The sequence below is a fragment of the Ascochyta rabiei genome, chromosome 2, assembly GCF_004011695.2.
Source record: "Ascochyta rabiei chromosome 2, complete sequence".
Taxonomy (NCBI): domain Eukaryota; kingdom Fungi; phylum Ascomycota; class Dothideomycetes; order Pleosporales; family Didymellaceae; genus Ascochyta; species Ascochyta rabiei.
In genome coordinates, this window is record NC_082406.1 from 130,809 (window position 1) to 153,461 (window position 22,653).

At 55.8% G+C, this 22,653-nt stretch overlaps 8 protein-coding genes across 8 annotated transcripts, besides 24 other annotated features; 4 read left to right on the top strand and 4 right to left on the bottom strand.

Annotated features, from left to right (window-relative positions):
• Positions 1-629: 629 nt before the first annotated feature.
• On the bottom strand, positions 630-2,035 carry EKO05_0001016 (uncharacterized protein; the record flags this gene model as incomplete). The annotated part of the gene is made up of 3 exons (XM_038937116.2): positions 630-1,406; positions 1,455-1,517; positions 1,562-2,035. 3 exons carry the CDS (start codon positions 2,033-2,035, stop codon positions 630-632), a joined length of 1,314 nt encoding a protein of 437 aa, XP_038801782.2.
• A 12-nt stretch (positions 2,036-2,047) lies between these two features.
• Positions 2,048-3,673, bottom strand: EKO05_0001017 (uncharacterized protein; the record flags this gene model as incomplete). The annotated part of the gene is made up of 1 exon (XM_038944869.1): positions 2,048-3,673. The coding sequence occupies one exon, from the start codon at positions 3,671-3,673 to the stop codon at positions 2,048-2,050; it is 1,626 nt and encodes a 541-aa protein (XP_038801783.1).
• Positions 3,674-4,834: 1,161 nt separating this feature from the next.
• EKO05_0001018 (uncharacterized protein) lies at positions 4,835-5,572 on the top strand (the record flags this gene model as incomplete). Its single annotated transcript, XM_038944870.1, has 1 exon — positions 4,835-5,572. The coding sequence occupies one exon, from the start codon at positions 4,835-4,837 to the stop codon at positions 5,570-5,572; it is 738 nt and encodes a 245-aa protein (XP_038801784.1).
• Positions 4,926-4,972: a tandem repeat.
• Positions 5,573-5,656: 84 nt separating the features above from the next.
• Positions 5,657-5,690: a tandem repeat.
• A 63-nt stretch (positions 5,691-5,753) lies between these two features.
• Positions 5,754-5,799: a tandem repeat.
• An 80-nt stretch (positions 5,800-5,879) lies between these two features.
• EKO05_0001019 (deoxycytidyl transferase) lies at positions 5,880-9,788 on the bottom strand (the record flags this gene model as incomplete). The annotated part of the gene is made up of 1 exon (XM_038944871.1): positions 5,880-9,788. One exon carries the CDS (start codon positions 9,786-9,788, stop codon positions 5,880-5,882), a length of 3,909 nt encoding a protein of 1,302 aa, XP_038801785.1.
• Positions 6,278-6,319: a tandem repeat.
• Positions 9,789-9,891: 103 nt separating the features above from the next.
• Positions 9,892-9,925: a tandem repeat.
• A 256-nt stretch (positions 9,926-10,181) lies between these two features.
• Positions 10,182-10,221: a tandem repeat.
• A 233-nt stretch (positions 10,222-10,454) lies between these two features.
• Positions 10,455-12,119, top strand: EKO05_0001020 (Peptidylprolyl isomerase; the record flags this gene model as incomplete). Its single annotated transcript, XM_038937125.1, has 4 exons — positions 10,455-10,544; positions 10,597-11,079; positions 11,145-11,859; positions 11,911-12,119. 4 exons carry the CDS (start codon positions 10,455-10,457, stop codon positions 12,117-12,119), a joined length of 1,497 nt encoding a protein of 498 aa, XP_038801786.1.
• Positions 10,705-10,742: a tandem repeat.
• Positions 10,807-10,846: a tandem repeat.
• Positions 10,987-11,048: a tandem repeat.
• Positions 11,252-11,350: a tandem repeat.
• Positions 11,439-11,462: a tandem repeat.
• Positions 12,120-12,422: 303 nt separating the features above from the next.
• Positions 12,423-12,474: a tandem repeat.
• Positions 12,475-12,824: 350 nt separating this feature from the next.
• Positions 12,825-12,855: a tandem repeat.
• A 215-nt stretch (positions 12,856-13,070) lies between these two features.
• Positions 13,071-13,759, top strand: EKO05_0001021 (uncharacterized protein; the record flags this gene model as incomplete). Its single annotated transcript, XM_038937483.1, has 2 exons — positions 13,071-13,495; positions 13,546-13,759. The coding sequence occupies 2 exons, from the start codon at positions 13,071-13,073 to the stop codon at positions 13,757-13,759; spliced, it is 639 nt and encodes a 212-aa protein (XP_038801787.1).
• A 340-nt stretch (positions 13,760-14,099) lies between these two features.
• Positions 14,100-14,133: a tandem repeat.
• Positions 14,134-16,399: 2,266 nt separating this feature from the next.
• Positions 16,400-16,485: a tandem repeat.
• Positions 16,486-16,751: 266 nt separating this feature from the next.
• Positions 16,752-16,802: a tandem repeat.
• A 54-nt stretch (positions 16,803-16,856) lies between these two features.
• Positions 16,857-16,882: a tandem repeat.
• Positions 16,883-16,893: 11 nt separating this feature from the next.
• On the bottom strand, positions 16,894-18,211 carry EKO05_0001022 (Sir2 histone deacetylase Hst2; the record flags this gene model as incomplete). Its single annotated transcript, XM_038937499.2, has 3 exons — positions 16,894-17,662; positions 17,711-18,039; positions 18,089-18,211. The coding sequence occupies 3 exons, from the start codon at positions 18,209-18,211 to the stop codon at positions 16,894-16,896; spliced, it is 1,221 nt and encodes a 406-aa protein (XP_038801788.2).
• Positions 17,292-17,324: a tandem repeat.
• A 212-nt stretch (positions 18,212-18,423) lies between the features above and the next one.
• Positions 18,424-18,629: a tandem repeat.
• Positions 18,630-18,837: 208 nt separating this feature from the next.
• Positions 18,838-18,873: a tandem repeat.
• A 505-nt stretch (positions 18,874-19,378) lies between these two features.
• Positions 19,379-19,414: a tandem repeat.
• Positions 19,415-19,417: 3 nt separating this feature from the next.
• EKO05_0001023 (uncharacterized protein) lies at positions 19,418-20,495 on the top strand (the record flags this gene model as incomplete). Its single annotated transcript, XM_059635557.1, has 5 exons — positions 19,418-19,635; positions 19,735-19,791; positions 19,843-19,942; positions 19,990-20,392; positions 20,443-20,495. The coding sequence occupies 5 exons, from the start codon at positions 19,418-19,420 to the stop codon at positions 20,493-20,495; spliced, it is 831 nt and encodes a 276-aa protein (XP_059491540.1).
• Positions 19,635-19,691: a tandem repeat.
• A 375-nt stretch (positions 20,496-20,870) lies between the features above and the next one.
• Positions 20,871-20,913: a tandem repeat.
• Positions 20,914-22,630: 1,717 nt separating this feature from the next.
• Positions 22,631-22,653: part of a tandem repeat that runs on past the window's edge.

Sequence of the window (22,653 nt, forward strand, 5' to 3'; positions counted from 1 at the left end):
GCGTCCGCGTGACGCCGCACCACACCACCTACCCACAACTAATACCACTCCCCTCACTGTCTGTAATCCGAACCCACCACTAACGAAAACAGCAATCACGTTATTATACTGAATGTAGAAAACCACAACATCTCGGGCGTGGAACTCCTCGTATTGAAAGCAGTTTTTTTTTGCAGGGGACTTCGATCTTGTCAGCTGTCCAATGAATGGTCTGGTATGGGGAGTTGAGCAGACTCACCGTCAGTCGCTCGTCTAGGCTGCTGGGCTGAGATTAGTTTGAGAGCATCAGAGAGGATGCGTAGCGTCCCGCTCGCAAGTGACAACCTGATCACACACGCGGGAAATGCAGCAGTGACCTGGCTAAAGGGGTCCAACAGCCGCGTTGTAGCACGCGAAGACGTAGTGTAATATTCCGTAATTGTAACTGCCATGGAGGTCAGTAAACTAGGCAAGAAGAGAGCACTGGGCGTGGCTTGCCGAGCCAGTAAAAGCAAGAACAGATCAAAAGTGGAGCTGAAAGACCAATGTCACGTGACAGTGGTGCTGACGAAAGCCTCACAAAATAGCAAATAGAATAAGAATGAAGTGCGTTTGATCCTGCTTGCCACAAGAAACGTTACCACATCAACTCAAACACTCACAGCAACCACACCGGTCCTCGCAAAGTACGGTACATCAGAAGACAAGCCAGTGTCCAACTCGGGCAGCGAAAATCGTGGCCTGCGGTACGTGTAGCCGATGAAAGCACCTTTCTTGCGGATCTCAAGCACGACCCTGCCCATCTCAGGATCGCGCAGCAGCTTGTCACGCGGCCTTTTCTTCTCCTTCTTGCGACGTCTGAGTTTTTGAAAGCCTTGGCAGATTTGTTCGTACGCGAGTAGGGAGCGGCTCTCCTGTTGGGCGGCTGAATAAGCCGTTGGCGTTGGCTCTCCTTCACCAAGTGGTTCGACACCGTCAACCAGTGTGGCGCCGTCTATTTGAACGGATTCATAGCTTGAGCTGTCGAGGTGATCCGATGCGCTCATGATCTCAGCTTCGTCGTCGAAATACTTGGTGATCGGCTGTCCGCCGCGTACTCTTGGCACAAATGGCGGTCGCGTCAAGTGCAGCGTCGACCACTGTATGTTCCGAAAGAACGGGTGCGCCTTGATATCTTCGGCATCATTCGTAAAAACAATATGTCCAGTGGCATTAAGGTTACGATAGCGTCTGGCTCCGACGGCTTTGTCGCGAAGCACCCAATCATTCTCACGGTAGCGCTTGGTTGAAAGTCGATCTTGCCTTTCGTCAAGCAACCTCATAATCAGCTCGATGGCGTTCCGAGATACGGGCATCAAGGGAACACGGTCGATGGTCGGTCGTGCAAAGCGTTGTTCGTTGGGGAACTTCAGGTAACGTTTATGGGCCTGGCAAACATCAGCCTCAAAATTGACGTGAACAGTATACCGACTCACGATAATACGCGCTTTCGTTAACTGGCGATTTTCCTGAAAGAAAGGTGTGCAGCCATAGAGGCACTACAAAACTTAGCGTTGTCGCAGTGAGCGGTCAAGTAACATACCTCGTATAAGATGATACCGACGCTCCACCAGTCACATCGGCCATCGTAGTTCTCGCCTCTAATCACCTCTGGTGCCATGTACTGGCTTGTTCCGACGACACTCTTGGCAAATTGTCGCCTTTGTGTTCGGTTCAGCCAGTCGAGGATGGGTCCATTTGTTACATCTTGCTTCATCCCATGTTGTTGACGAGCGGTGATGTTTCCGTTGATGGCATCGGTAGTGCTGCGCGCGGCGTGCCGCTCCTTCTCTTCCTCAACGTCCTGCTCGTCTCCTTGTACTTCCAAGTCAAGATCTTGAAGGAGGCCGTAGCGGTGCTCATTGTAGTAAGTCTGGTTGTGCGTCCAGTGGCCATCAAACGCAAGACCGAAGTCGGAAATTTTGAGATGGCCAGAAGAGGTGATGAGGAAGTTATCTGGCTTGATATCGCGGTGGATCCAGTTCATCTTGTGTGCCTCTTCGATGCACAGCACCATCTCGGCGATGTACTACTTCGCCACGTTTTCGTCGAGTATGTCTTCTCGCAGAAGCAGACCAAGAAAGTCGCCACCCATCATGTACTCCATGACGAGGTAAAGGTTATTGTTGTCCTGGAACGAGGCCACGAGAGGAACCACCCAACGTGAATTCTCGGACGCAACCAGGAAGTCTCTTTCTGCTCGCAAATGCCCTTCTTGGCTATTTCGAAGCATGTCCGACTTTCTGATCACTTTCATAGCATAGACCTGTTTAGTTTTGCGCACTGGTAGAGGTCTTGGAGCAAGCTGAGAAGCAGGGACGCTGTTGCGGCCCGCGGCCTCCGGGCTGCTGCCGCTGGAACTGCCGGTGTTGTCACTCTTCTCGCGGACCAGTCGGACAACTCCAAAGCTCCCCTTGCCCAGGACTCTGACAATGTCGTAGTTTGAGATGTGAACGCCCTTTATGTTCTGCCTCGCGATGGTTTTGGACTTCATAACGCGTGTTTGGCGAAGATGCTGGCTCTCAGCCAGGTACCATCTCTGTCTCTTGTACTGCCGTTGCTCAATTGGCAATGCCATAGCAAAAATCTTACGTTCGAGTTGGCGGCGGCGCATAGATCGAGGTGAGACTTGTGTTGCCAGTAGCTGGTTGAAGTGGGCCTCGAAGTAGATTTTGGCTGCAGCAGCCTTTTCGACCGTAGCGACAGATGGCTTGATCAGACGTGGAGCATCCTGACGAGGAAATTCCAGCCAATGTAATGCGCAGTGATCTGTGACTTGCTGTTCCACGTGCGAACTCAGAAGAGGTGCGTGCGTGGACTCATTCCCTGCTCGGTGCGTAATTTCCGCCGACACAGGACCTCCAGAAGATACAATGGAAGTAGGTGCGGTAGACTGGCTCAACGGTCCATTACTGCTCTCGGGGCCACTCGAGAACTGTGATGGAAGTGGGGATACGTCATCCATGCGATCTGGTGGCGGTGTTTTGATGTTTGGAAGGTCAGCTCGATGTTCCTTTGTCAGGATGGTGGGTCTGGAACTGGGCTTGGGTCGATAGATGACCGTGGAGTTGGGCGCGAGTGCATTTGAGAGCTTTAGCGCCAGCTGTTTGGAGAGGCCGGGCGTAGAACGGCTCGTGTGAATTACTGCATGCTCGAACGATCTTGAACCTGTGGTAGGCTCAGATTCGCCATCGAAGACGGCCGGGTTGGTGAGCTGAGTAAGTGAGGATTCAGAGAGACGCAAGGTAAGCTTAGGGGCAGTATTGAGGATGCTATGCATGCTAGGACTTCGAACGGTGTGTAGGTCTTGGGATCGAGGAGCATCTGGACGTTGCGTATCGTCTGTTGTGTCCGAGGAGGTCTTGCAGGCCACGACCGCGGCGTTGGCATCGAGCACAGAACCTAGTGACCAGTGAGACGACGTGCAAGCTTGGTCTTGGGGGTAGGCACCTTTTGTACTGCGGAACATGGACATGATCTTCACGCCCCCTCGGCGGATGTTGTTCAGAGTACGCACACCCCGCTGCGGCTTACCCGTGCCATCGAGCAAACCGTCGTAGGAGTGTTCGACAAGGCGGACTTTGCTTTTCTCGTCGGAACTCGACTTCGCAACGTCGACATCCTTTCTCTTCCGCGTGGTAACCATGGACATCATCCTGGCGATGTACAGGCTGCCTAACTGAATGTGGAAAGCTGCTGGGTTAGTAACGGGTTAACAATACGGCCAATGTTGGCCGGTGCTGGAGATTGCGTGGAGCATGTTGGAGAAAGCAGCGGACGGCGCGAGAGAAATGACATGGCTGGATGCAGTTGACTCTGGAAAGAGCGAGATGTGGCCAAGTGGGTAGGAGATGGCAGTGCGGAAGCAAGCTCGTTGCTCGACGTAGCAGTCACCACATGTAGTTGTCGATGCTGCCTTCACCATCAGCATTCGACGACCGAACCGAACAGCGATTGTAAGCTTCCGACAAGCTTTGTGATCGAGTGCAGATCTACCAGCGTGAGGCTTTACAGCGAATGAGCTTCACCACGGGGATGACAGCCGGACAGTGCCGGCATCTGGCAGCACACCTCGTGATCTCGTGATGGATGTCGCATGATCCAGCTGCTCACTTGTGACTTGGCGGTGAAAGGAGGGATGCTCGCTGATAAGGTCTCAGACCGAAGCATCAACTCACGACCTCGGTTCTTCAGTACAGCTCCCACATTGCTTGCCTTTGCATTTGGTCGTGGTGAAGACAGGTGCAGCTGTCAACCCCCACTATTCCCGGCTCCTTCGCTTGTGGCGCTCCTTATCTTATCAAGCACGTCACACGTCTCTTCTCTCCGCTCACCTCACGCGTCTGTCCGACATCAACGAGGCTGGGCCTTCTGGATCTGAGCTGTGCGCTCGACAAACCTTGCGCAGTCCTCCAGGCGAGCTGTCTGTGTCGCACTTGTGGTTTGTTCACGAACGTTACAGTGCGGGGTACCAGTCGAGAGTCCCTGGATGGTACCATAGCGCGAGCGCGTACTGATGTTTCTACGACGCCATCATCTCACCTGAACCATTTGGTCGTTGGCTTGGGATTCTGTCTCCACGGAGCGTGAGGAAGCACATGCTGGTACCTGCATTCCGCAGTTCACATCACGACTTAGCATATCACCTTGTAATCACGCATACCGACACCTGATACCCTTGCCGCGACTTTTGGTTACACGGTCCCTGAGCACCTATTTTGGACTCGACGACTCGACGACTTGCAACGGCTGATGAACACCACTCAAGATCGCCTACGATAACCTGACCAGCAAACCACCACCCACAGCCTACACCATGGCGCCCAACTCTCCCACAGCCCCCTTCCCGCTCTACCTCCTCCCGCGCATCCCCTTCCGTCGCCGCCGCAGCTCTGCGCAATCAACATCCACCATCTCCACCTCCCCTCCAACATGCCCTTCCTCCTCACCCCCAGCCCTATCGTCTTTCCTGACCACGACCCCAACCACAAACCTGCGCTGCACAAAGTGCCTCGCCGACCTGATCCCCACCGCATCTATAGTCAGCAAAGGCTTCACCGGCCGCCACGGGCGCGCCTACCTCGTCGCCCCACCGCCGCCCTCCTCACTACAGCACCCCCCGTCAGCGAGCAGCAGTGGAGACGTGCCATGGCACCCGCGCGACCTGCCCAACACATTCACGCATAAACCTGTTGCGCGCCAGCTGGTGACGGGCGCACACACTGTATCCGACATTAGCTGTCGCTGCTGCGGCAGCATCCTGGGCTGGAAGTACGTCCATGCCGAGGAGGAGACGCAGCGGTACAAGATCGGCAAGTTCATTCTCGAGACGCAGCGCGTGGTCAAGAATGCGAGTGCGTGGGAGGAGGCATGTCAGGACGGAAGAGTCGATGGTGAGGACAGCGTGCTTGGAGATTTAGAGGCAGCGCAGGCGAGTGCAGAAGTCGAGTTTGATTCGCAGGATGAAGACGAGTGCGAGGATCTGTTTAGTGGGATTTGGAGCCCGGAGTTGGCGCGCAAGAGGAGGCGGAATAGGACTTTCCGCCCGCAGTGAGACGGCCATTTTTGGACATGGCGTGGACCCCTTCAAGCTTCTGAGATGGGGGATGGATGCCACTCATACCCTACATTACGACAGACCATACAACACGATACGACACACGATACGATACCCCGATACTCCCCTGGACTGCATTTCAGACACGGCGCTGTAATAGGCGCAACGGCACATTTGAATCCATAGATACATTCATCCATACAAACAAATAATACTCATCACATCGCTACAACCCCACTCTACAAACCACACCTTGACTGCCCCCCAATCCCCACAAAACCTTGACTCGAACCTCACTCGAACCTCACTCGAACCTCACACGCCCCAACCCCCTCGCCCTCGCAGCCCGACAAACCCCCGCCTTAACCCTCTCCACAGCATCCTCCCACCTCTCCGTCCCCTCCGCACCCTCACCCTCAACCGCCTCAGCATCCACATCCCCAACCATAAAGTCAAGCCACTTGACCACCCCAACCGCCTTGCGTAGATCGCGCTCTTCGCCAACGACTTTGGAGAGGTACTTTGACAGCGCAGCCACGTCCTCGGGATAGGGTCCCTCGGCGCGAAACTCACCGACCCAGTCGCGCATGGCGTCGCGCAGGTCTGGTTCGGCGTGGAGTTTTTCGCGGGTGAAAGAGGCTGTCTGTGGGCGGGGTACTTGGATCGTCTTGGGTCGAGCACATGTCTGTTGGTGATGGTGCTGGTGGTGAGGGAGGTGGGGGAGGTGGGTGGGTGGTTTGGAGGTGCCAGGGCGCGGGCGTTGGAGCGCGAGGCGGAAGGCGCGCAGTTTGGTGGCTTTGTGCTCGGCGATGACTTCTTTTCTGACGTCTTCCGGTAGCGCTTGTAGGAATTCCGGGTCGAGGTCTGCGTCGTCTTTCCTTGATGGTGCGTCTGCAGCGGCAGCTTCTTCGCTCCGCTGCCGCACGGGGTTCTTGAGCGAGATGAAGTTGGCTTGTGTGAGTGTCTTGCCGTCCTTGCTGACTGCTTTCATCTGCGCTGCAGCGGCCAGCATTGCGCTTCGTGGCGGCCTGCCTCTCCCTCGTTTGATCTGTAGCGGTTTCTTCGCAGGAATGCCGATGATTCTGTTCTTTCTTGGGCTCTGTGGGAGAATCGTCTGGTCTACACCCCTCGGTCGTCGCGATGGTGAGAATTGCGTCAAACCTGCTGCGCTGTAGTGTAACATGATCTCCGCCCTGACATCGTCGGGGAGCGCGGCGAGAATCTCGGGGTCAAGTTGGGACTGTGCTGGCAGTGCGGTCGCAGCAAAAGGCATTTTGCTCGAAGGCGTGGACGGGCTACTGGGTACGTAGGCACCAGGCGAGTCGTCTCTCCGTGCAGCGGGTGTGGGCGAGGACTGCCGTTGACGAAGTAGCTTGGAGCGGATGTCTGGAGGCAGCTCGGCGAGGACTTTTGGGTCGACCTGGGTGGGCAGGATGAACTGCGTGCCCATCATGTTGAGCGGGCGACGCGAGGGGGTGGATTGGTTGAGCTGCGCAGCACCAAAAGCAACATGGTCGTCGGCCGCTGCAGGGGTCTTGGATTTGCGTGGTGTTTCGGGGTCGTCTTGAATAGGATCTGCTTCGACGAATGGCGAAGGCGCCGCTTTCCGAATGCTGGTAGGCGTTGGAACTGGCGCTGTGAATGGTAACGAAGAATCGTAAACATCGGCGGCTTCTCTAAGCTCCTCGAAGATACTGGTCGGCTCCTCGACAACATCTTCGTGCACAGTTTCTGGCTCGTTGCGAACGCTGGCGGGCTCCGGTGGAACATTGACATGTATCTTACGAGCACTGACTGGCGTTTCGATGATGCTGCTGGCTGGCCCCTTGCGAGCACTCAGAGGCTTTGTGGGCATCTTGAACTGAAGGCGCCGCTGAGAGCCGTCGAGACTGCCATCGGTGGCAGATTTCATAGGCTCTAGCTTTGTCACCTGGACACCAATACCTCGTAGCTCACCGGGAGAAAACCCAAATCCTCGTAGTATACCGATTGCCTCCTTGGTCAGAACCTCCTTGGAATTGGTCGCGACCCCCATTACAAGACTCTTATTAAACGTGTCGCATTTCCCATGACCAAGGTGCTTCGGCGGTTCGATGGGGGCGTCTGCTGCACGGCGCATGATCTTCATGGTGAACTGCTTGCCCTTGACCTTTTCTTTCAACAAACGCTTCTGCAGCTCGTTGCAAAGACTGGTGATGAACTCCTCAGCTTGTTCCTGTGTTGCAAAGCGGACACCCCAGTTGACTTCTGCGGACACAGACTTGCGTATCACTTGCTCGCCTACTTCTTGCTTGTCAATGCCGCGCGCATACTCGTACAGTTTCTCGCCAGTCTTTGGGCCAAGGATCTGAATGAGCCTCTCCTTGGTAAGGTCGCGAAGATCTTTGACGAGCTTGACACCGGCGTCTTCAAGCTTTCCACCGATTGACCATGCAACGCCTGGGAGGTCTTGCACTTGAAGCTGGCCAAGAAAATCCAGTACCTCTTGAGGCTGGATCTGATGTTGACCTGCAGGCTTCGCTTTCCTCAAGGCTACCTTGGCGAGGAGGATGTTGCCGCCGATGCCTACAGAAACATCACATTCCGTCCGAAGCTTGATCTGTTCTCGCAAAGATTTGGCAATCTCATCGGCTTTGGCTTGCTCACGATACACAGCAGCCTCGTTCATCTTTCGACCGTCGCTCCCGCCGATCGCGCCGCAGATGTTGGACACATCAATCAAAGCCTCGTCAATACTGACGCTTTGAACGAGACCGCCGGTGGCAAGTATCGCGTCATAGAAGGCTCGACTCGCTTCTTCGTAGGCAGGGAAGTCGTATGGTAAGATCTTCAAGTCCGGGCACAGCTCCATCGCACGCTTCATCCACATGCCATTCTTGACACCGTACTTGCGGGCAGGATAGTTGCAGCTTGCAATCTCAGACCCGCTGCCTTGGCCATGTGCAACAACAGCCGGCTTGTTCTCGTACTCGGGACTCTTCTTCAAGCTCACGGCAGCGAAAAAGCTGTCAAAGTCGACATGGAGAATGTAGCGACGTGCGCCTGGGGGTCGCTTCTGCTTTGCTTTCTGCGTTGCGGTCTTCTCGCTAGCCATGGCTTGCAGCTGAGCCTTCAGGTCTGCTTTCCACGTCGACAGATGGTGCAATCTTGATTCACGGTAGTACTGTTCAAGGAAGTTGGGGTCGACGACAGTGGATTTGCGAATCCTGGGGTCCCGCAGAAGGATGGCGTTGTGTTCCTCGGCCGTCAGCTCTGTCTTGCGTGGGTTTGCGGCGATCTCAGCTGCATGAATGCGGTCCTGTGGTGGGGTAGACTGCCTCTTCTTGCGTGGCAGCGGCCTGGCTGGCGTAGGGTCCGCGTAGAGACTGTCGTGCAGCTCGTCGGCAATGTCGTCGATGTTGCCGAACTCGTCTGGCGACGGCTCAGGTGCGATGGTTGGACTTGTCTTGGGGGGCGAGACTAGCGTTTTGCCCTGTTCTTTGGCTTTGCGCACTTGACTACTCGACGATTCTTCAGGCTGGTGTGATGGTGGCAGGTCCTCGATCTCGTCAGCGTCGTCATCCGGTGTGGGCAGCTTCTGCCGTGCGAAACGCGAGCGGTTTGTTGCCTGCAATGCAGCAGGCGGTGTGGTCTGGCTTGCACGCAGTTGGCCTGTGTACCAGCTGTTGTCCGTCTGGTCGCGGTAGCCCCTCTGCTTGCTGTTCGCCGTGCTGACTACAGAGCCCTTGTCGAAAGCCAGCACTTTTTGCGTCTCGCCCTCGTCCACGACACGGTAGTGGTTCCATGGCAGCAGCTTGCCGGCCGCTATGCTGTCCACGACCCACGCCGGCTTCACGATGCGGTACTGGCGGAACTCGACGACTTTTTTCGGGGTAAGGCTGCTGGCGATGATGTGCGTGACAGCTGTCTTGCCGTCGAGATACTGCAGGAAGCCGCCGCCGTGCTGGACAATGAGCGTGTGCAGGTCGTTCAGCGAAGGCTGCGTGTAGCCGTTGACGTGGGCGACAAGACCGCGGAAGAGCCTGGGCTTGTCTCCAGCCTGTGCGCGTGTGGCGGCGTCGAGGTTCTGCAGCTTGATCCTCTTGCGCCGGAAATAGTCGGTGAAGCCACCAAACGCAGATCCCCCGTACTCCTCGCCGTCCTCGCCATCGAAAGTGTGGGCGGCGATACGCTTGCGGACCGAGTCCAACTTCTTCTCCAGGCGCGAGTCCATCTTCACAGTGTGCTAGTCGGCTAGTCGGGCGGGTCCTTGCGCTTCATCAGGGCCGGGGTCATGGTGCGGGGTGCATGTCCATGTGTGACGGTGTGGGGGTGGGTGGTGCTGGTGCTGGTGCTGGTGCTGGTGCTGGTAGTCCTGGCCTGGCCGGGCGTGGGGTTGGAGATCAGAGGGAAGGCGAGGCGCGTTCGCGCTGGCGCGTCGTCACGTTTGCCCCACATATCCTCAAGCATCACTGAACCATAGCACCACAACGGGCGGGGGGAAAGCAGAGTGCAAATCCCTCCACACATACAAGTACACCAACACGAAAAGCACTGCAGGCACCGTGAGCATCGCAGGCACGTGTCGAATCAGGTACATCATCGCCACGGTCGGTGAATTGCGCACACACAGCGGACACAGCGGACGCAGCGGACACAGCGGACACGCTAGCGGACCCACAATTTGCCGTAGGCGGTGAAGAAGGCTGTGAAGAGCTTCGAACAAATTCTATTATCCGGTACGGTACGCCCTCAAGAAATTTCTCTTCCATCACGTTTCTTGCGCAACCAGCTACCCCCAAGCAGCGCATTCTCCTCTCCCCATCTCTTCGCATACCTTCCAATTGCGAAAAGAAAGCCTGATCTCAACCCAAAAAAAAAACATCACATACCTTTCAAGATGCCTTCCGCAGTCCCTGCAGGCGTCTACGGACGTCGCATTCCCGTTGGCGGCCTCCCCATTCCTGCCGCTGTCGACCCTTCTGCTGCTGTACGTGCAATGGTTCTTCACGCCTGGCTGTTCTCCTGACCCTCTTCTCCAGTTCCGCATCACCATGGCTGCTATCGACCCCAGCGCCGAGCCCCAGATCGACGAGGAGCACAAGGTTCCTCGCGCTACTCTGAGGATCATCCGTGTTCCCATGGACCTCGATGACGAGGATGACGAGGATGACGAGGACGACGAGGACTTTGACGGCGAGGACGTCGAGAGCATCATCGCCAAGCTGCGCGCTGGTGGTGTCGCTCTTCCCGAGGAGGATGAGGACAGTGAGGACGACAGCGAGGACGAGGCTAACGGCGGCCCCAGCGACAAGTCCAAGTCCAAGAAGGCTAAGGAGGCTGCCCTCAAGAAGAAGATTGCCCAGGAGCTCGCAGAAGACAAGATGGAGATCGACGCCGTCAACGGCAAGGGCAAGGGCAAGATCTCTGCCGAAGAGGACAGCGACGAGGATGACCTCGACGATGAGGACGAGGACGAGGACGAGGTTGAGGAGTTTGTTCTGTGCACTCTCGACCCGGAGAGGGTACGTATTTTTGATCTTTTGTCTTTTCTTTCCATGTCACAGGTCAAGACGCTGACAGCACGTAGAACTTCCAGCAGACCCTCGACATCACCGTCCGTGAGGGCGAGGAGGTCTACCTCCAGGTCGACGGCACACACGACGTCTTCGTCACCGGTAACTATATTGCATTCCCCGAGGACGATGACGAGGACGATGAGGATGAGGACGAGTACGATGAGGAGTACGACCTCTCTCCCGATGAGGATGAGCTCGACCTTGACGAGATGGATGAGTCCGAGGAGGACGAGCTCGACGGTCTCGCGAACCCCCGCGTTACTGAGGTTGACTCTGAGGAGGAGGCACCCAAGCTCGTCGAGTCCAAGAAGAACAAGAACAAGAACAAGCGCGCCGCCGAAGAGGAGGCTAGCCTCGACGACCTGATGAGCAAGGCTGCCACCAACGGCGAGCAGAAGGCTGCCAAGAAGGTCAAGAAGAACGACGGTCAGGCCGTTGCTGCCGCCAAGGAGCCTGCGAAGAAGGCTGAGAAGGTTGAGAAGGTCGAGACCCCCAGCAGCGACAAGAAGAAGGTACAGTTCTCCAAGAACCTCGAGATGGGCCCCACTGGCTCGCCCAGGGTTGACGAGAAGAAGGAAGCCGCAAAGCCCGCCGCCAAGGGACCCCGCAATGTCAGCGGCGTCACCGTCGAAGACAAGAAGGAGGGTAAGGGAAAGGCCGCCAAGAAGGGCGACCGCGTCGAGATGCGCTACATTGGAAAGCTGAAGAACGGCAAGGTCTTTGATTGTAAGTTGTGCACTGTCCACGTCTTCTGAACCGCACTAACTCGGCCCCCAGCCAACAAGAAGGGCAAGCCTTTCTCTTTCAAGCTCGGTGTCGGCCAGGTCATCAAGGGCTGGGACGTCGGTGTCGCTGGCATGACTGCTGGCGGCGAGCGTCGCCTCACCATCCCCGCTGCGATGGCCTACGGCAAGAAGGGTGCTCCCCCTGACATTCCCGGCAACTCTGACTTGATCTTCGACATCAAGTGCATCTCGGTCAACTAAACTCCTCGGGCGTTCGTATGCGCCGATTCGAGGCCCCACTCTTCTGTACCGTGCCGCTACGCTCCACTCGAGTGCATGAGTACATTTCCTTGTTTGATTTTCCCTGCATAAGCGACGTATGAGATATCCGACTTGCATACTGGTTGTAGATGTGCGAGGAGGACGGATTTCTCGCATGAGCATGTATGCATTTTCCTACTTGTTTGACCATCTAGCGAGGCGTGGACACGCTGAGGAAGCTACTAGAAAAGTGACGGAGTTCCGGATAAGTTGTGTAGCAATCAATTACGAAGAAGCCATAAGCCATGAACCATAAGCCATGAACCATAAGCCATGAACCATGAACCATAAACCAACGTGCTACGAGTGGTGGCTGCATTCCTTTCCGTCCGGATTCTGACTTACAGCCACAGGAACAGCTCAGACCGAAGATTCTAGCTAGCGCTCAGCACAGACCACCCGGACCCGCTTTCTCCTCACTTCAAAGTTCATCCTGCATCACACCAACGTCCATCCACCTTGCCTCAACTTCAGCCCTCCGCCAACGTTCCACCACCGCACGTCAGTCCTCGCCCGTCTTCGGACCAGTCAGCCTCTTCGACTCCCCAGTCGCATATTATTCTCCAACGCAAGCAGCGACAACTTCGCACACAGCGCAACTGTGGCACTTCGGTAGCAATGGCGATACCCACCATGAAACGCAACAGTAGTAGTAGTAGTAGCAGTAGTAGTAGTAACTGCAGCGTCCGCTCGTCCGCCTCGTCGAGCGGAGAGACCCGCGCCACCTGCTACGCCGTGAGCCTCCGCGACACGGCTGTCAGCGGCTTCCACTACAGCACTACGGGGGCCGCCGGGGTCGAGTGGTGGGCCTGAGGTCGGCTCGGTGAGTCTCAGTCCCTTCCGCGAACCGCTGAGGACGGTCGAAGATGGCCAAGGAGCAGAAGTAATAACATGCTGCAGGGAATCCCATCACCCCCTTCAAGTCCCCCCCTCGCCGCCAGCAACACTCTGCGGAGTAAGGCGCGCAGAGGGGGGGCAGCATACACCATCACGGTCGAGTGTGAGAGGCTCTTCTGCGAGACACTGCGCTCTGTTTTCCTGGGTGAGGGGAATCAGCGTCGTCAGGACTCGCTAGTGGTGGGTGTGCTTAACAACGCACACGCACACGCGCAATCCGACTACGGCACGCCCGGCTCGGTGCAGGACGTCGCGACCGTCTCTGGTAACAAGAGCCAGGTCACAGACTGCATCGAGATGTGGGACTATGTCGGCGGGATACGCTTCCGTGGATTCGTCGCGGAGACGCAAGACGAGAAGTCGATGTTTGTCTTCTTCGATCAGGCTGTCATACAGTCTTCGGGGGATCTCAAGGCCGGGTACGTCTGACCCCTTCTCCAAACTCGTGTCAGTTACTAACGCCACACAGCCTCATGGCCCTCCTTGAACTGTGCGAACTCGACTACTTTGCCTGCGACCGCCTCGTCGTAGCCATCGACCGCGCCGCCGATTCGACATCTCTGATGAAGGATCTAGGCTGGATCGGCTTCGGGCTCGCGACGCTAGACAAATTCGTGCCTGACGACGACGTCGAGGCCGAGGTTACTAGTCAGCAATGGTTGTTCATGGAGATGGAGACATGAGAGGCAGTGAGGAGGATACACAAACACGAAAGTGTGGACGATTTGCAGGGAACTTGGTTTGAACAAGGGGCATCGATTGATGCACTCTTTGGTGGTATTGACTTCAGGGCTTGCCCTTCTTTCACATCTTATCTCTTATTTGCTTTTTCCATCTTTGCTATAGGGGCGGTATCGGTGTCGCGGGTTTTACTTGCGTATATCCCATATTCCATCTAGCATCGGACTTGTATCATGCGTTGAAACTTTCAAGTAGTTCGAAAATTGCGGATATTCCAACAACCACACTCGTGCCAATCTCCCTGTACATCCCGTCGTTCTCGTTCTCTCTTTCTTATCTCCAACAACGACGACGCGATGACGAAGACGAGGAAGACAGCAACCGTCGCTCATCCCAACGCGGTATCTCGATACAGTCAACCCCCCATTCTCCTCCTTCCCTACTTTGCCGCTTTCCATCTTTCTCCATCGATGCCATGCCATGCCATGAAGACGCACATCACTCTTCCACAATGTCAGCCTCAGGTAGAGAAGTGTGGCAGGGGGTGTGGAAACATGGATTGAGCGCTGTAGTTAGTTAGCAGTAGATACTAAATTATTAGATTAGCAAAATTAAGTACTAGATATATGCTATGCTATTAAGACGCATATTACTCTTCTGCAATATTAGTCTTAGGTAGGGAAGTGTGGCAGAGGGTGTGGAAACATGGATTGAGCGCCGCGGTCGGTCGGCGGTGGATACCGAATCATTGAATCAACGAAACTCAAGCACCGAGCATCGGATATATGCCAATGCCATGGGGGAGAAAAGCGCAGGAGGGAAAAGCAGCAGCACATGGCCTTTAGCCAGACATGTTTTGGTTTGGGAGATTGCTTCCTCGGCGCGCCGGCATGGTATCCAGTCTTGAGAAGTAGAAAGCAGGTCTTTGTACGTGTTGAAGTCGTACACTGTGCGGTGTCGAAGTGGCGCGCTGATCGCTCGCGTTCGTTCGTGCGCTCCATCGTGGATTTTGGCTCCGTGGTCGTTTTTCACCCCCGTCTCGCGAGATCATAGGGTTTCGGTTTTTCGGTTTTTCGGTAGCGAGGAAAGGATACGCACGTGGCTTGGAAGATGAAGGTCTTGGAGAACATCTATGCAGAGCCAGATCCTTTTGGGTCGCTTGTTGGAACAAGTGGTCGAAGCGGAGAGCGAGCTGCGAGACTGCGATGGATTCCATTTATTTATTGTTCTGATTGCGCACGCTCGCAGGCATGAGTATGGTGTTTTTGCATTTCGAGATGTGCCTACTGGAAAAGAGAATGGGCCGGCAGATGGAAGTTTTGGGGTGTTTCAAGGGAGGTATGAGTTTGTTCATTGCCTCGAACCGAAAACATGGAGATGACCTGATAAAGCCTACGGCTGACACATGGTTTTAGGGTGTTTTGTTTTTGGTAAGCAGCAGTCCCAGTGAGTGTGGAACGATTGGGCTTCGAGGTCGTTGTATTTAGGGATCCTGTAGGAAGTCTTCTTGCACCCGCTTGAATAGCCGTCTCTGCCGCTTTAAAGACTAACGTGCGCAGGTATCAGGCATATTGTTTAGCGCTTACTCCTATCTTGGAAATGCTGTTGCAACATGAAGTCACGATCAAGCAGTAGATTTGGAAATATCTCCAAACACTAGTTGAGATAGAGGACTTTGCACAGTGGGGGCAGTGGCCTGGTTCCATCGCTGAATCTATATTCCGCAACACCTGAGCTATTTAGAGGCATGAGAACATCTGAATTGGCTTTCGTAACAAGGGAAGAGCAAAAGACAGCTGCGGAAGTTACAAGAACATTTGAGAACAACAAAAAATCTCTTTTCGACGCTTTTATTAGGATCTGGGTGTGAGCAGGCACAGCATTGATGTACTGAAGGAATATCAAAAATCCCCGGACTAAATATCGGAATTAGAGGACGACCTTGATATCGTCAGTGCGCTCTACAGCTCTGGCATATGTGGTTTTGAGATACAGGATGCTTCACATGTATTTTAGTGTTAGTATGGGCTGCGGGCTTCTCATGCAGAGTATCTCTGCGTCTTGGGAAGTGTTTTGATGGAATTGGATTCACTTTGCTTATCCAAGGAGGCCACGTAAAATCGTACAAAGAACCGTTTCGAAGCACGCTAGGAGTTGCAACTGCTTACTCACTTCCAAATCTTACCCTAATACATCATCGACGCGGATGTTAGTGAGCACTGTAAAGTACAGGAGAACATGGATTGCATTCCGCTCGCTCGGCCTTGGATGAATGTTTCAAAGAACGACGAAAATACTCCATCTTAATTTGTTATCTGATCTAAACTCATCATCTTTACATAGTCATACGATCCCAAATGCGTGCTTCTCTCTTCTCGCTCTCCGCACGAGCACAGTTTCACGGTGTGATTGAAACATGCCCTACACTCTGCAAATCGCAATCTCCAAAGTCGAAACAAGCTTCTACATGTTCCATGCCGTCCTGAGCCAGCTGGTGTTTACATGCCACTTCCCGCCCACACCTCTCGGGGCGCGAAGAAACAGAAGCCTGGGTTTGGCTGGAATTCGGGCGGGGTTTGTGCATGCTGCGTGGGAGCCAGTGGCTAGGATAGGTCAAGTTAAGATGAGATAAAATAGCCGTGGAAAGAAAGAAAGAAAGAAAGAAAGAAAGAAAGAAAGAAAGAAAGAAAGAAAGAAAGAAAGAAAGAAAGAAAGAAAGAAAGAAAGAGAAAAGCAGAGAACAATACGCTAACTGTTAAGTGAGCTACGCGGGGATTCGCAGCTGGGATAGAAATAAAACAAGACAGGATAGATGTAGAAAGGCAGCTGAAGAGCGGGATTGACGGGATCGATGGCTGGAGAGGATAGAGGAGATACGAGGGTATCCAGGTATCTAACCACGCGACTTTTCAAACGAGACACAAAACTCCATAGCACGTCGCCGTGGTTGTATGGCACCGCCATCGCCCACCCTTATTGTCGCGATCGAGCGTGAGAAGAAGAAGAAGAAGAAGAAGAAGAAGAAGAAGAAGAAGAAGAAGAAGACAATGGAATCGACACATTGCCGCTTCTTGAGAGCGTACAACCAGACCATTACGCGTGATGTGATGTGATGTGATTGATGTACTATCTTAAGCTACAGATTCGACCCTGTCCCCTTTTTATCTCTGGCCAAAAACGGGAATATATGATCCAGCCCACCACCAGATGTCGTTGGAGCGACAGCGGCTAACGTCTTCGAATCTGGATTCCTCGAAGGACGGAGATGCTGCTCTCCCTTTTCTCCTCCTTGCTCTTTCTCATCGTGGTCATCACCACGCGCTATCCTGCGGCCAGGGTGGTCGTCGAGCCACTTCTGCTGCGCCTCGCCCAGGCGCAGCGTCTCCTCGACGTCCTTTGTCAGCTGGTCGACTTGATCCTGTAGCGCCTCGTCGCGGGACTTGGGTGCGGGCTCTTTTTCTTTCTGGCCGGGCACGAACTGGCCGTCCTTTGCGGTGCGGGCCCAGAGGGCGTCGAGCTCGGCGGACCAGTCCAGCGCGCGCGCGAGCTCGCGCACGCCGGCGTCGCAGTCGTTGAGGATGAGGACGTCGTCGGGCCGCGAGCCGAGGTCACCGACTTGCTCTTTGTTGATTAGGAGGCGCGGGGTGGGGTCGGTGACGAGGTGGGGGAGCGAGGCAAAGGGCTGCACGGAGAGCGAGGTGCCGAGCACGATGCACAGGTCGGCGTCGGAGACGAGCTCGCGGTTGTCGAAGAAGTCGGCGGGGAGCTGTTCACCGAAGAAGACAATCTTGGGCTTGACGAGCCCGTTGCAGGCGGTGTCGACGCAGCGCGGGACGGTCTTGTTCTCGATGTGGGTGAGCATCTGGTCTTTGGGATATGACTTCTTGCACTCGATGCAGGCTTGGCTGGGATGGTCAGTGACGTAGGGAGGGTAAGATGTGCAGGGTACGCACTCTGCGAAGCTGCCGTGGGCCTCGATGATCTTGTCGCCGGGGACGCCTGCTTCGCGCTCGAGACAGTCGATGTTCTGCGAGAAGACCTTCAGCAGCAGGCCCTTGTCGTGCAGCAGGCGTATGAAGGAGTGTGTGATGGTCGGTCGGTATTTCCCAGGATACAGCTCCTGCGCGAGCGTGTAGAAAGGGAGCGGGTTTTCGCGGAAGAAGGACAGCTCAAAGACAGCCTCGGGGTGTGGCAGGTTCAGGCGCTCGAGATTTGCGTAGAGGCCGGTTTCTGGTGATCTGAAGTCGGGGATGCCTGCTGACGTGCTGATACCCGCTCCCGTCTGCGTCAGGTCAGCGCGATTTCCCTTCCGGTAGCAGGGCTTGCCATACGAGCACGACGATGTTGCGCGCCTTGCCGGCTTGTATGTACTGTGCGAGCGCGTCCGGGGTGCGGGCGCTCAGAGTCCGTGGCTTGGTGGAGGGATCCACCATGGAGGACTCCTCGTTGCCCATCTTGCGGCGACCGACGTGTCCGCGGCTTCTGTTCTTGGGGCGCTTCTTTTCTGCTTTGGGCCGCGGCTTACTCTCGTGAGTGTCGCGGTACTCCTGACGTCGGCGACCTATGGTGGGTGTTGTTGGAGGGTGGAGGTGGGGTGTGGATGTGCAGGTAGGGCGACTGTGTCACTCTCTGTGGTGTGCGAGTTTGTGCTGGTGGGCGTAACGTTGGACGGTGGACGTGGACGGGGAAGGGGACGGGGAAGGGGACGGGGAAGGGGACGGGGAAGGGGACGGGGAAGGGGACGGGGAAGGGGACGGGGACGGGGAAGGGGACGGGGACGGGGACGTGGACGTGGACGTAGACGGGGAAGTGAACGGGGACGTGGACGTAGACGGGGGACGTGGACGTAGACGGGAACGTAGACGGTGGACGCGTCTCGACAGCTCAAGACCACAATCATGCAGAGCTGATGGCGGGGCTGCGTCATGTTGCGCGTGGCCAATGGGAGGGCGTGGAAATGGCAGTGCTGTTGACAAAGGACGGCATTTGGGTCATTTCAGCGTGCCACTTGTTCGGTGCATGCTGGCAATGTCATTGTAGGTGCGAGGTGTACCTGGCACGACTGCTGTGTTCTGGGAGCTGGTGATGATGATGATGGTGGTGGTGGTGGTGGTGGAATGCAAGGGTCATGTGAGTGGAAGACGATTATAGGAATGCATGCACGTCGCTCCCCACGCATGGTTCATGGTTCGCAGTCAGTACGGATATTCACCTTGGGGCTTGGGGTTTGACAGGTAACAAGGTGGGTTCGTAGGTGCGCCAGCATCTTCACGGTTCAGCAGGTCGCATGCTCAGCGCCACTGCAGTCAGTCGGCCCGGAGAGGCTTCTTGATCGGACGGTGGATGAACTGGTGAGGTGGCGGAAGGAACGCTCGTCGTGGATGCATCGACAGAGTCACCGAGTGAAGATGCTCGGTTGCCGGTTCCAGCTCACGCCGTGCTGTGTTCCATGTCGCGCTCGCGGTTCGTGGCTGGTGCCAAGCAGGCTAGCTCGGACTGCTCAAGGCTTTCGCCGCGCGCTGACGGGCGTCTCCTGGCCATCACCCAACTTCGACCTCGCCCTCGACCGTCGACCGGCAGCAGCCCACGCCTGCTCTCAACCACCGCGTCTGTATCACAACCACCCGCACCCGCATCCCCGCCCTGATACTCGCACCGTCATGTCTCGCGGAGGCGGCACCACTCTCTACGTCACCGGCTTCGGCCACGGCACCCGCGCGCGCGACCTCGCCTACGAGTTCGAACGGTACGTCCCCGTCGTCGTCCCCGTCGTCGTCCCCGTCGTCATGCCCCTCGTCGTCCCCGTCGTCCCCGTCGTCGTCGCACTCCCCTCGACTTGTTCACGTGTCTACTCCCCCCTCCCCCCACTTGTTCACGTGTCTGCCTACCTGCCTGCCTGCGCTCTCCGTGCGCGCCGCCAGCTTCGCGCCTGCCCTCGACGCCCATCCTTCTTCGTCACCATCTAACACACGTCAAGGTACGGTCGCCTGGTCCGCTGCGACATCCCGGCCCCCCGCTCGGCCTCTTCTCGCCTGTGAGTATCTCCTTGCCTGCACTCGCCCTTCGGGCGTTAACTGTCCAGCAGCTTTGCCTTCGTCGAGTACGAGAGCCGCCGCGATGCCGATGACGCTTATCACGAGATGCACAACAAGCGCATCGGCCGCGACGACTTGCTGAAGATCGAGGTACGTTGCGCCCTCCACCACTGACCTCCCTGGCTGACGGTGCCCAGTGGGCCCGCACACCCCCCTCGGCATCGTGGCGCTTCGATTCGGGCCGTGACCGCCCCCGTGCTGAGCGCGGCAGCGACCGTGGCGACCGCAGCTCTCGCGGCGACGACCGCGGCGTCCCTGCCCGTGGCGACCGATCTCCGCGCCGCCGCAGCACTTCGCCTCGCCGCGACCGCGCCGGCTCTCCCCGCAAGGACGACCGCCGTGAGCGCGACTACGACCGCCGCGACCGCGACAGGTCCAGGAGCCCCGTCGACGGCGACCGTGAGATGAAGGACGTGCGCGACCGTGAGGATGACCGCGGCGACCGCGGCGACCGCGAGCGTGGCGACCGCGAGCGTGGCGACCGCGAGCGTGACGAAAGGCGCGAAGGCGAGGCTCGCCCTGCCGTCGAAGAGCGCAAGGGTAGGCTCCTCCTCCCTGCACACGACGACGACCTCTGACCACCCACACAGCCGATTCTCCTCCTCCCCCCGCCGCACACGAAGATCTCGACGTTGCCGAGTAGAGCTAGCACCCCCCGTCATGCTTCGCGCAGGCAGTGCTCCCTGTCAGATCATCTGTGTTGGCGTGTCTTTTACTTCCGAGTTGCTATATCATGGGTTCCAAGTAGCGGAAAACGGTCAAGGGTCCTGTCTTCTATCAGTGGTGGCCGAGCGAGCTCGCAGCCATGCACTCCATTAATCAATGCGCAGTCGAAAAGTCGGTTCGGATTCTTTCTTTGGCCGTCGGTACCAGCGATGCCCTCTCCGATGCGGTTCGGTCTGGACCCCGTCCACCTTCATCGGTCGATCGGTCGAACTCGGTTTTCTGTACACTACACGGTCGATCTCGGTAGCACGAACTTTTCCATCCCCCAACACTCCTCGATGTCCCCGACCCTCGTCCCGTCCCGTCCCGTCTCGTCCCGTCTCCGTCCCCGTCCCTCGATCCTGTTACGATGCACCAACCCCGATGCGATACCTCACACTACACCAGGTTTGTATGTTCATGTCTGTATATAGTCTTGCCGTCTCTGTTGTGATTGTGACGTCGTCTCCATGGTCGTGTTCAAGCTTCCATCTGAATATGCTGTGGACATATCAACCAATGCACTTTTACGCCCACTGCTACCACTGTACCTGTTGCATTGTACAAGCTCCCTTGTCGCTGTGTGGCCGACAATTCTTTTACGTGATCCCAGGCAGTCCACGTACTATATCGCTCTGTTTTCGCGTGGCGTTGAATGTCTGAGCACAATACACGAGAGCTGCGGTAGTGCTTCAAAAGGGAACATGGGAACCATGCGCGAAAGACGATTTTTCATTGTTTCGAGTCAGCGAACAGAATCCACAATAGCCAACTTCTACGGCTTGCTCCAGGCTTTTGTCTTGAACATTCTGCTTGCTCAGATCGCCCGTATCGACAGAGACACGGAGGTGTGACATACCATACCATAGATGGACGATGCTAGTGAGCTAGGAAGGAAAACAAATGCCAGCGCCGTCACCGTCCATGTTGGTTTCCCACCTGACTGCAGAAGAGGTGGATGCTTACGCAGTATTACCCTCTTGCTCTCAGCGATGCTAGCGCTCAGCCATTTCGGTGCTGAGCCTGGAGCTGTAGACGGAAATTCGATGCTGTAAACTCACTTCCGTAAGCGCAAGAAAGCGGACGTGAAGCCGGAATCGATCGGAGAGATCAGAGATCAGCTCTAGCTGGACTTTGTTGGAAGGATCAGAGTGTTCATGGATGAATCGAGGTAGCCTCTTCAATGTGATGCGTTGATCATCAACCTCGGCCCTGAGCTGGGCCCACAACCACCGAGACTGCTTCCATTTGAGGGAGCAACTTGAATCACACGCCACCTGGACCGCCTGGTAATATCTGAGGTCCGGATCGTTCACGGAAATGATCTTTGACCACCACGATCACTACCTGCTGAACGACTTCTGGATCGACGTTACCGAGCAGGTGCCGCATAATAGTCTCACTCTGTATGCTTTCGTAGATGTTAACACCGTCTTCGTGATGTCTTAACGACTGACCGTTCGCCTCTGCTGACCAACGATACCATCTGATTGCTTGTCTTTCCGAGACGGGAATTTGTGCCACCCACAGGTCGCAACCAGGCGTGCTCCAATTATGCTGTTGGGGTGGTTTCTCAACATGACTTAGTTCATCCTCATACTTGTCAAACGCGTCAAGCTGGCCTGGCTGGAAATATACCGATTTGTGCTGCGAAGATCCAGAAGCCGACATTTCCGTGCCGGTCGTTAAAACGCTGGGTGGTCTTTGGATGATATGGACGAACTGAAGGAAAACAAACGGGTAAGATAAGGTCTATACAGTCGTGTCGAATATTGAGCTTGCAGTCTGATCTTCTTGGCTTTTCTAGCCTTTCGCAGCGAACGATTAGGCACAGAAGCCATTGGTGTTAACATGCCTGACGACGCATTATCGGCGGCTGATGCAGGTAGCTGCTTAGACTGTATTGTGGTGGGGTTTCACGGCGCTGTAGAGTTCTGGTTGCGTATGCTCACAGTAGAGTTTCGTTAGTATGTTTGTTGTTCAAAGGTGAAGCTGGTCAAGATTGGATCATCTCAGCAATAGACGTAACGGTGGAAGTTCACGAAGGACGCAGGAAGGCGCGAACATGACCCATCAGGTGCTCAGGTGCTCAGGTG